This window comes from Aquarana catesbeiana, linkage group LG05 (assembly GCF_042186555.1).
Source record: "Aquarana catesbeiana isolate 2022-GZ linkage group LG05, ASM4218655v1, whole genome shotgun sequence".
Taxonomy (NCBI): Eukaryota; Metazoa; Chordata; class Amphibia; order Anura; family Ranidae; genus Aquarana; species Aquarana catesbeiana.
Window position 1 is genome coordinate 395584978 of NC_133328.1, and position 12116 is coordinate 395597093.

General features: G+C 42.3%; 1 protein-coding gene across 3 annotated transcripts in view; it reads left to right on the forward strand.

Annotated features, from left to right (window-relative positions):
- Window positions 1-12116, forward strand: part of JARID2 (jumonji and AT-rich interaction domain containing 2) — a 342752-nt gene that overhangs the window by 125389 nt on the left and 205247 nt on the right. For all 3 annotated transcript variants that reach the window (XM_073631096.1, XM_073631095.1, XM_073631094.1), the window contains one exon: window positions 244-379. In XM_073631096.1, the coding sequence (XP_073487197.1) occupies window positions 244-379 (136 nt within the window). Of the gene's footprint in view, window positions 1-243; window positions 380-12116 lie in introns of those variants that run through there.

The following is a 12116-nucleotide window of genomic DNA, read 5'->3' on the forward strand; positions in this document are numbered from 1 at the left end:
ATAAAAGGAACACTTGAGCTTTAGAGATGGAAAGGCGGAAAGGGAAATGTAGGCTACTTTGTGTCAATACTCCTTATATCTGATGTTAAAAGGGGTATAGAAAATCTCCACCTTTTTTCTTCTGTATGTTCATTTGTAGGAATACAAATACATATTTGTATTATGAATGATTAGTTTTCTTGAAGTTGCAATTATTCAGTAACGATAAACTAACTTAAGTATATTCCTTTCTGCTTTTTCTAGGATGACAGTGATGGTATACCATGGTCAGAAGAAAGGGTGGTGCGTAAGGTGCTATACCTGTCTCTCAAAGAGTTCAAGACGGCACAGAAGAGACAGAGCGATGACTGTATTAATGGGAGTTTCAAAACTCCAAAAGGTGAGTCAGGCACGAACAGATTTCCACATCACTTCACAATTCTGCCTCAGTTAACATCTGTCAGACACATCTCTTTCCACTTAACCCCAATTAATTCAACCTTCATATAATATTTTTACTTTGGACCAACTGCTAAATAAATTGAAAGCATTCTTTTAGAAGATATGACTATTTCTACAGCAGGAAAACCAGTAGTTGCTTACCCGTGTTTCTGGTATTTAACCTGTTAGTGCCTAAACAATGTTTTTTTAGCAGCCTCTAACCACAGTGGGTTTTTTGGCAGCCAGAAATTGCTGTCAGCTTGTTAAAACACAGGCACATTGTGAAGCCAAGCTGTTTTGACAGATACAAAATAAGGCTTTATTTTTGTTTGTCCGGAAAGCTACCCCTCAGTTTGCCCCACTTCACATACGTCTCTGGGAGCAATGATGCCAGCACATAGTTCTGACAGGCCTTACCTCATTTTTTTGGCAGTAGAAGTACAGAAGTTAGGTGTATTATTAAATACAAGGATTTTTAATCACAATTCAACAGAAAATAATTTTTCTCTGAGATTTGTATAGAACATATAACGGACATCTATTTTTATCTAGTTTTGTTCTTCTAGCATTGGACGTTGTTTCTCATTCCAGATATATTAGATGAATGAAACTAATTTATGCTGGTATTATATAAATTAAAGCTGTGTGAATTGTGTTGTTGGGATAAATAAGGTGTTATAGAAGTAATAATTCTTCTGGTGAAAAATGCTGCTGTAGGTGTCCTTTAAGTGTTCATTTGTGATAAAATCCTTGGCTTTTTGATTATGTGCTCTCTTTTGATCAGAGTTCAGATTGACTGATTGCTCCTTTAGCAGAGATCATGTGACAAAATGCCTAGGTTTTTGTTCATGTAACTAGCACTGGAGGAAGCTTAGTACAGCATTATCTTATGTAAACTAATAAGCCATTAACGCCGTTAACCTTTTTAGTATAGGGGTCTTACTCAAAGTAGGTCTTTAATTGCAATCTCTTGGTGGAGCAGTATTGCCTGGTTTGGACTTCACATTTCCTTGTACTCCTTGCTGATATTATCCCTGACTCTGAAGATTAAATCTAACCTAGCAATCTGTCATTGCTGAGCCCTCCTAAGGCTGGATTCACATCTATGCAGTTTTAGTGCTTTTTGCATTTTGCAGATTTGCACAACAGAAGGTATTCCATAGGAAACCATGTTAAATGGACTGTAGTGCAAATCTGCAAAAAGCACTAAAACTGCATAGGTGTGAATCCATCCTCAAGCGGTTCTATGCCCCTTTAGCACATTTTTACCTACAGGTAAGCCTATAATAAGGCTTACCTGTAGGTAAAATGAATATCTCCTAAACCTGTATGGTTTAGGAGATATTCACCTTTAATGCAGCCGCTAACAGCGGCGCATGCGCTCTGAAGGTCTGGCAGATGCTGCCAGAAAATTGGAGCTCCTTGCTTGTCATCGCCGCTCCGGCCACTCACAGCGCCAGAGCCGCGAACCTGGAAGAATTGCGAGGCAAAATGTCAGCTCCTTCGGCGGTGCCTGAGAGACGGTGCGGGGCTTCATTCCAAGGTAAGTATTTCATAATGAGCTAGTATGCGGTGCATACTAGCTCATTATGCCTTTTCCTTATAGTTTTTTTTTTTTTCTTCTGGGCATACAACTGCTTTAAGCCACGTACACACGGGCCAAATGCCTTGCGACATCGGCCGTTTTTTTGAACCGTTCATTCTGTAAGACAGCCGGTCCATCAGAAGCCGGCCAAGCATGCTGGAAAACCAGCAGCTGACCAGCTCCCAATCGGCACTGTCAGCCAATGTTTGAGAGCGCTCACCAGAGTGTTCTGGGGGGGGGGGGGGGGGGGGCATTCCTGTCAGAACAGCTCAGCGGGGGAGATCGCTGTACTAACGTTGGATCCTTGGTACAGCTGCTCTGACTGGAGCTGGGTTGATGGCAAAACACTCAGTCTGTACCAGGCTTAACTTTTTTTTTTTTTAAACTTTTTTTAATTCGGCTTTTATTTTAAAGTTTTCGTAACAGGTGTATAAAAAGAGAACAAAGCATACATTTAAACAAAAATCAATTTGACAAAGCAGTAATGTCAACAGTACATTTAATTTGTTATCTGCTAGCTTTCCAAAAATATTCAAAGGGTATTCAGAAATATTCAAAAATATTCCAGAGCTACTGATATACTGTATTATTAACCGTATATAGAATATAAAGCATTTTTCTAAGACAGGCCAACCCATTCCCGGAAAAGAAAAAAAGAACAAAGAAGAGCAAGCATTTCCACTCTTTATTATAAATTTGGATTGGTGCATCTATCCATTGTTCCTTATTTTTTCAAACTTTTGAGAAGCATTATGTTGAACACAAGTGTATTTCTTAAACATTATGTATTTATACAGTCCCCAAGGATAGGAGGATCGTGTTAAACCCAGCAAGAGGCCATTAGCTTACGAGCCATGAAGAGCGATCTTACAATGGCCACTACCTGATCATGTTCCAAATTGTTGAAATGTATATATTGGTGGAGCAGTATTGCTAGGTTTGGACCTCACATTTCCTTGTACTTGTTGCTGATAATATACCTGACTCTGAAGATGAAATCTAGCCTAGCAATCTGTCATTGCTGAGCCGACTTACTCTAATGCCCCGTACACACGGTCGGATTTTCCGAAGGAAAATGTGTGATAGGACCTTGTTGTCGGAAATTCCGACCGTGTGTGGGCTCCATCACACATTTTCCATCAGATTTTCCGACACACAAAGTTTGAGAGCTTGTCGGAATTTCCGATCGTGTGTACAACTCTATTGGAAGCGACCATATTTTGAAGTACAAGGCTGTGCTATGGTGTGCAACTTTTTTATTGAAAGGATTAGTTCACCTTTACAAAAAATGATTATGCAGGTAAGGGGTGTTTTGTAAATGAAACAAACTGTGCAGCGTTGACTGAAGTGGAATAATGCCCTTGCTGTAGGTGTAGACAATTTATGATCCTCATGAATCCTGACTAGAATACTCCCAGGATGTTGCTGAGTGATGCCTACTCATTACTGCTCACCTCCACCAACACAGGAGTGAGGTTTTTCTCTGATTCAAAACCTCTCACATGCGCTTTCTCGGATGCAGTAGCTCTGAGCTCAGCGTTTGAGAGTTCACTCCTGTGCTGAAGGTGAGCAGTAACAACTAGGCCTCATGTATCTATGTCCTAGCAACATCCTGGGAGAATTCCAGTCAGGCTCTGAGAGGTACGTAAATGGCCTATACCTATAAGCAAGGCTATTATTGAACTTTAAAGAACAACACACTCCTGCGCTAGAGTCAGATGACTGTATAGTATCACAGGTGCCTGGTCAAATCGTGGATATTCTCATAGATGCCTTGCTGCCCTCTATGAGGGATCGTCCGGACAGTACTGTGAGAATAGAAGAAGAAAAGAGGGCGCACTGGCCTAGTGCATTATCCAACAGATTTATTAAAAGCTATGAATAAAATCATAAAGATGTCTACTCCCAAACATAAGTTAAAAACATGCTCGTCAGGCCACATGTGTGGCTATCTCTCATTGATTGCTTGAATCACCAAACCTGGGGGTGGGGGGTCCTTAATGAGACCTCAGTCCTTTTATTCAACTTTTAGTCAGAGCTGCACAGTTTGTTTTATCTAAATTCTACAGAAACCCCTTATCTTCATAGGTAGTTTGTTGGTAAGGGTGAACTAACCCTTTAAAATTTCATTTAATATTGGTTTATTACATTGACATTTTTTGTTGCTGTTCTAGGGTGCATTAGAGCCAGTGCTGACCTGATTTACCCTTAGAGATCACTACAGCCGAATGAGGAATAAGCTGAACCAAGTTATTTGTCCTCATCTTTGGCTCAGTATAAATAACAAGGCCTGCAAGTCATAAATCAGTGCAAAGCTCCTGCCAACACTTATTACCATTTAAGCACACTGGAATGTATGCATTATTTCAGGGGCTTCAGTAGTATTTACATACAAAGATTTATGGATCTCTTGCCAGCAAAATTACATTACAAAGTGGAGCCACAAACAATCCCCTTGGTTACTATAACAAAGTGCAGACTTTTGTCTGGTTCTCAAGTTTGCAGCAGTGATAATAGTGAGAGGATGAGTTTTTCGTTTTTTTTTTATTTTGTTTTTTTTTAGGCCAGTTGGTACATGTGTTGGGAAATTTTTGTTTGTGATGTGCGTTGTCCTTCCATGTGCACCTTGCCATGAAAGCTAATTATAGATTTGGGTGGTTCCCACTTGTTTGTATAGTGAGAGGATGAGGCTGGTCTAAAAGTGATTTTAAACCTATAATGTATAATGTCATACTTCCCAGCTCTGCGCATTGGTTTTGCACAGAGCAGCCCATGTCCTCTTCTTCTCGGGTCCCCTTCCAGGGCACGTGGCTCCTCCCCCTGCCAAGTGCCTACCATAGCAAGCCTCTTGCTATGGGGGGCACTCATGCAGGCTCGCTTTGTGTGTCCATTGACAGAGCATGGCTTGACCCTTCCCTCACCTCACTGGTTGTGATTGACAGCAGTGGGAGCCAATGAGGAGGGTTGAGAGCAGAGAGAGCCACTGCGCTATCACTCTGCGCTGGATTGAGATCAGGCTCAGGTAAGTATTGGGGGAGAGAGCTGCACTGCAGAGAATGCATTAAAAACTATCAGCCTTTAAAACCACTTTAACCAGTTCCATACCGTGCCATTGTAAAATGATGCAGGCAGGAACACCTTCCCATCCTGGGTGGACATCATATGATGTCCTCCCATTCTCGCCGCTCCTGCAGGCCCACGGGCGCCCGCAACGCGGTGATTGGGGTTGAGGCGTGTCCCTCGGGACACGGCCCATCCCCGATCAGTGTAAAGAGCCAATAAAAATGGGGGCACGCAGAGATTGGCGATCGGGGATGGGGCTTGTCATTCTGACACAGAGAATTTGGCTCTTTACCACGTGACCAGCTGTACCCAATCACAGCCAGTCACAAAATGTAAACAAACTGCGGTAATGAGCTGTTACCAGGTTCTCCTCCTCGCACACCGATCGTATGTGAGGAGGAGATTGCGGTAACAGTTGTTCCCGCCTACAGTGCACACCAATCGCACTGATTGCCCCCCCCCCCCCCAGTAATAAAGAGGACCTCTCACCAGCCCATCCGAGCACCTGTCACCAGCCCATCACAGCACCCGAGTACCTGTCAGCAGCCCATCAGAGCACCCGAGTACCTGTCAGCAGCCCTTCTATGTACCTGTTGCCAGCCCATCTGTGTACCCGAGTACCTGTCGCCAGCCCATCTGTGTACCCGAGTACCTATCTGCAGCCCATGCCTCAGAATATACCCCGGGGTGTTTGCTTTCCAAAATTGGGTAATTTTGTGGGAAATTAGATGTGTAATTTATGCTCCTAGAATGCCTGAAGGTACTATGTTGGGCCTCTGCATGTGTAAAAGTCTCACATGTGGTATCGCCATACTTGGGACGAGTAGCAGAATGTATTTTGAGGGGTACTTTTTGCTATGTACATGCTATGTGTTCAAAAATATCATATAAATTGACAACTTTGTGTAAAAAAAATACGTTTTCATTTTCTTTCCACGTTTTTGGGAAAAAAAAAATGAACCATTCAAAAGACTCTTAATGCCTCATAGAATATATGTTGGGGTGTTTGCTTTCCAAAATGGGGTCATTTTGTGGGTAATTCCATTGTCCTGGTGCTCCAGGACCTTCAAAAGTGTAATGGGGCATACACACAGTTGAACTTTTCGGCTGGTCTGCTGAAAGTCCGGGGAAGCCCACACATGTTGGGATTGTCTGCCGGATTTGGTCCATTGGCGTCCGTCGGACTTTTGTAGTCCGAAAAGTCCGACCGTGTGTACGCCCCATAATAATAGGTCGTTAGGAAATTGAGCTGAGCGGGCGGTTGATAGGTCCGTCCCTTCTCCCTGTGCAGAGACGGGCCTGTCAGAGCTCCGCTCTCCTCTATAGGGTATCGAATGAAAACAGACCGGACCGCCTGTGCGCTTTCATCCGGCAGACGGATGGAAAACAGAGTTTCCATCCATCTTAATTCAGAGGATCGGATGTCAGCGGACATGTCACTGCTGACATCTGTCGCTCCATAGACCTGCATAGAGCGTCCATTCAGGTCCGCCTAAAAAACTGTCAGGCGGACCTCAACGGTCCGCCCGTGTGAAAGGGGCCTTACTTTCACACAGACCAAATATTATACACTTATTTGGGTTATTTTTACCAAAGATATGTAGCGGTATAAATTTTGGCCCAAATTTATGAACAAAAATTACTTATTTGCAAAATGTTATCATAGAAACTAAAAAAAAAAGTGTGTTTTTTCTAAATTTTTGCTTTTTTTTTCACTTATGTCACAAAAAAAAACCCAGTGGTGATTAAATACCACCAAAAGAAAGCTCTATTTGTGTGAAAAAAATATAAACATTTTGTTTGGGTACAGTGTTGCATGACTGAGTAATTGGCATTCAAATTTTGGTGGTTAAAGCATGCTGCTGCATGCTTCTGGTCACAGCAGGAGTCCAGTGCGTCCACATTCGCCATTTGAGGTTAGATGTCAGCCCAAATTTTTGGCTGAATTCTGACCTGAACTGGACCTAAAGACGCGCAGGACTCCAAAGAGCCGGTCACAATCTCCTGCTATGCGAATTTGATGCGGTGAAATCCCCATCCGATTCGCAACAGTGTGAACCCAGCCCAAGTATTTTAGTGCTGATTTCTATGAAGCAGCTTCTCTAAACTGACCAGGTGTTTTCCAGGGATTCTAGTTAATCAACTTGTCCTAAATGAGAACTGTCTGCATTACCTTTCAGCAGCCAATCCGATTTAAACTTTCCATCTTTTTACACTACATGGCCTAATCTGGTTTACTTGGGACAATACAGACAGTTATTATCTGAGGCTAATTGATGTATTTTGTCCACTGCTTTTCTTTTTTTTTTTTTTACTAGTTACCTCCTACACTGACATAAACTTATGTGTAGAAATTAGTAACTTCTGTGTGAGACTCTTAGCCCCCGGTCACACCAGTGCGACTTGCACACGACAAGTCGCACCCTATTGTCCGCATTGGAAGTGACAGAGTTGCACCGATTTTTGAAAGTAGTTCCTGCACTAATTTTTGAAAGTTCAGCCACGACTTGCATAGACATCTGTGCATGAAGTCGCATTCCAAGTGGCACCTGAAGTAGCACTGAAGTGCTACCTTGAAATTGTGCTACTTTGGTTCACACTGCAGCAATGCGGGAACCCTGCGAATCCACTGCATGTTCCCGCATCGCATTTCTCCCGGTAGCAGTTCACACTGCCCTATGCGAACTGCTGGGAGTGTTAATGACACCCCCAAAAGTTAATGACACCCCCAAATCAGTTTGCATATTGCAGTGCGAATTGCAAATTCGGATTGGAATCGGATCGCATGGGTGTGAACACCCATGTAATCCGATTCTGCTGCGGAGTTTGCAGTCCTGTGCAAGTTTGATCCGAATGCGATGCAAATTCACTCATACTATCTGTATGGCTGAAATTGCTTCGCAAATCACATGTGATTTGCAGTGCGGTGCGAATCACATCCAATGTCGGACATCGCACCAGTGAGAACCATCTCTAAATTGCAATTTCTAAATGGAAACCCCTAATGGGTTGAGCTTCTTTTTCATGTCTTTATTGAAGTTAATCTATCATTTAAAAAGCACACACTCTGTTAAATAATATGGTAAATGTCAACATTACAAAAACAGTATATTCTAATCTTACAGTACAGGACACAGGCTGGATACTCATAGACCCTGGGTTATAGGCTGCTACCTTGAGGTGACTGAACACTGGCAAAGCTTTTTTTTTTTTACTTTCTGCTATAATACATATCCCAAAAAAAAATATATAAAAAAAAAAAAATATTCATCAGTTTAGGCCAATATGTATTCTTCTACAAAATTTTGGTAAAAAAAAATTGCAAAAGGCATATATTGATTGGTTTGCGCAAAAGTTATTGCGTATACAAACTATGGGATAGATTTAGGGACTTTTGTTTATTTTTTATTGTTTTTACTGGTAATGGCGGCGATCTGTGATTTTTAGCGGGACTGCTACACTGCGGTGGACAAATTTGACCCCAGTGGACACTTTTTGGGGACCAGTGACATTATTACATTGATCGGTGCTATAAAAATGCACTGATCAATGCATAAGTGACCCTGGCAGGGAAGGGGTTAACACTAGGGGGCGATCAAGGGGTTAAATGTGTTCCCTCAGTGTGTTTTAACTGTAGGGGGGAGGGCTGCCTGGCACATGACGGAGAATGGTTGTTCCAGATCACTGGGAACAGCAGATCTGAGCTGTCCCCTGTCAGAAAGGGGATCCACCTTGTTTACAATTGCAGATCCCTGTTCTGCCTCTGTATACAGTGATCGTGGGCGGCCGGTGGACATTGAGTCTGCTGGCTGCGGGTGCGCACCCGCAATTCCACATGCATGGACCGACGTACAGTGTGGTTAGTGCAGGAGAGTAAGTACGGCGGCTGGTCAGCAAGTGGTTAAAAAAAAAAAAATCCTTCTCTATTATCCCCACTGTGCAAGAGGTATATTGAAATGCATGTTATTGAAACTCAGGTTTTGTTTCACCATATTTTTTGAGAGTGCCTTCCCCTGAGACTTTTCTGGACCAAGGTAAACTCTGTTATTACTAACCTCACAGCAATAGATCTGGAAGGCAACCCAGCAGCATTCCTGTTATACTGTAACCATTTGTCACACTGTGCATACAAACGTTCTCTACCTTTCCACCTAGTGAATTGAACTAATATACCATTGCATTAGATTACATTGTAAGGGATACCGAATGCAGGCATCCAGCAGCAGGGATGTCCAGATCTGTGTAGCTGCACTTTGGAAACTGAAATCAGACTGTGTGTGTGATTAAAGTAAGATTTTATTAATGCACACAACACCAATCCAGCACCAAGAAACCGTAAGAAAAGCAAATGGGAAAAATAAATGTGACTGTGAAGCAAATCCAAATCAACAACCTAACTATATACAAATGGAGGGGAGCTGACACAAATTGGGTATAAGCAAAAATGGGACTGGAAACAAGGGGGGGCAGAGATGGGAGTAACAGGATACAGGGTGTTGGATACAAGGTACAGGAGAAGGCAGGGATCAGTAAACAGGAATATGGCCAGCAGGCAAAATACTGAAGCAAAGTGGAATAGCAGAGGAGGAACTAAATACCTTCCTAGCAGCCAGCATCAGGTGAAGACTAATTGCTAGGAACTGCTGGCAGCCAGGAGACACCTGCTGGTGGACAGTGGAACTACAGCCTTCAGGTCTGAGAACCACAGTGCCAACAGCAGGTGAACCAGTTCCCGACTAAGGATGAGCTCCGGCATGTTCGCATGCTGCATGTGCCGAGCCCGCCAGGAACTCGGTACTGCACAGCGCTAATCACAGGCAGTGAGACATTGTCCCGATGTGTGGCTGCAGAGATTGGGAAATGTCTCACTGCTTGTGATGAGCGCAGCGCATTGCCGACTTCCTGGCGGGCTCTGCACGTGCAGCATGCGAACACGCCGGAGCTCATCCTTATTCCTGACATACAAATTCAATCACATGGTTTCAAATCCTACAGAAATATTTGACATTGCTATGTCAGAAAAAAAAAAACAATGTTGCTGTAGACTGACTCTTATTCATGGTCCAATATTACTGGTGAGGGGCCCATTATCTAAAATAGCCTGGCGCTCATGGTACAATGAATCCAGCACTGTACCGCACTAATGTGAACAATATTGTATTCTGCGCTTAATGACAGTATTCAATGAATGAATTCCTTTTTTGGATTTTACATTTTTCCATATTTTTGTCCACATTATGCTATTTAAGCTGTTCAGCAAAAGTGACAGAGTCAACTGACTCTGTAGCACTCAATAGATTTTTGTTCTTCAATAAGGTACATAGAATGCCTACACTATATTACCAAAAGTATTGGGACCCCTGCCTTTACACGCACATGAGCTTTAATGGCATCCCAGTCTTTTTTTTTTTTTTTTATTCGTATAAAAAGAAAACAGCATTTTCATACATCTTTCACATTCTCTTATAACCCACCACCCCAACATTTAACATGCACACGTTTATTTATATAATGCACTACAATTACTTTTGCCCTTATCTATCAAAAGTAATATACCATTTCTATTTATTCACTATACATCATCCCAAGAAGCAAAAAAGAAGAGGAGATTCCTGGAATCCAAAAAGCAAGAAAACCCCATCAACCTTAATCCTGCATTGCCCCCTTCCAACATTCCCATACCTTTTTTTTTTAAATTTTGGCATTTCCCCTTTTATTATACACAAATCTTTCCTTTCTTATTGTTTTGTTAACATTCTACACAGGTTGGTAGGTTTGACGGCAGCCACTTCCTTGCTATCAGTTTCCGTGCCAGGAAAAGGCATCTAATTATTGCTATTTGTCTCCCCCACATGTTCTTGTCCTCTTCCATACAGCCCAGTTTGCAGATCTTAGGGTCTAAGTCAAGAATTATTCCAAATACCTTATTAATTTCTCCAGTATTTCACTCCAGTATCTATTTAACTTAGGACACCTCCACATCATAGGTCTCCTTTTGGATTCCTACATCTTGGGCATTTAGCATCTGACCTCCACCCATATAAGAATAATTTCTGAGGTATCTTTTATATGCTCCATGCAGCAGCATTAAATACGACACTGTGATTATGATAGGGTACTCAAGGGGCTTATTTCCAGGATACGTTTTCACTGTTCATTTGTTGTGTCCCCCCAGGTCTTTCTCCTATCCGCTCCTGCAGGGAAGCTCTTCATTTCCCTTTATTGCCCTATCACATATACTGTTGTATATGTATGAGATCAGCCCCCTAGACGTAACGGTGTTAATTATTTTTTTGGAGAATGGTTACCTCACTCCACTTCACTGGCCTCTCTTTGAATTGTGTCCACAGAGCATCTCTGACTTACAGATATTTAAAGGACTGATTTGGTATGTCATATTCCTCCTTAAGTTCCAGGAATGATTTAAATACCCCTGTCCTATATAGCTTAGTGAGATAAACGAGACCACATCTCTCCCAGTCCCTACTTTTCTCTACATTAGATAATTCTTGCAAATGTTTGTTATTCCACAGTGGTGAAAATTCTGTGAATCTCTAATACTCTAGTATTTATTTTAACCACATTCCATCATTTTTTAAAAGCATGGGGAGTTTAAATGAAAAAGAATCAGCCTCCAAGGCCTCCGTCAGTGTGTCATGACTCAAGCCCAATAGCAACATTTCCCTACCTGGATTATGCTCAGACAGATCGTTGCATCCTCTTAAATGTTGCAACTGTGATGCCAAAAAATAACACCATGGGTGCGGGACTGCCAAGCCTTCCCCTATATATACGTCTATCATTCTCCTCCCCTTAATGCTGCCCCCCCCCTCCTTCCTAACTAACCAATAAATCGCTATTTCAAAACTAAAGCATTTTCTTTCTCGTACATCATGGGACACAGAGCCTCAGTAATTACTGATGGGTTATAGGCTATCACTAGGTGATTGGACACTGGCACACCCTAGACAGGAAGTTCAACCCCCTATATAACCCCTCCCCAGTGGGGATACCTCAGTTTTTTCGCCAGTGTCTTAGGTGTTGGTCA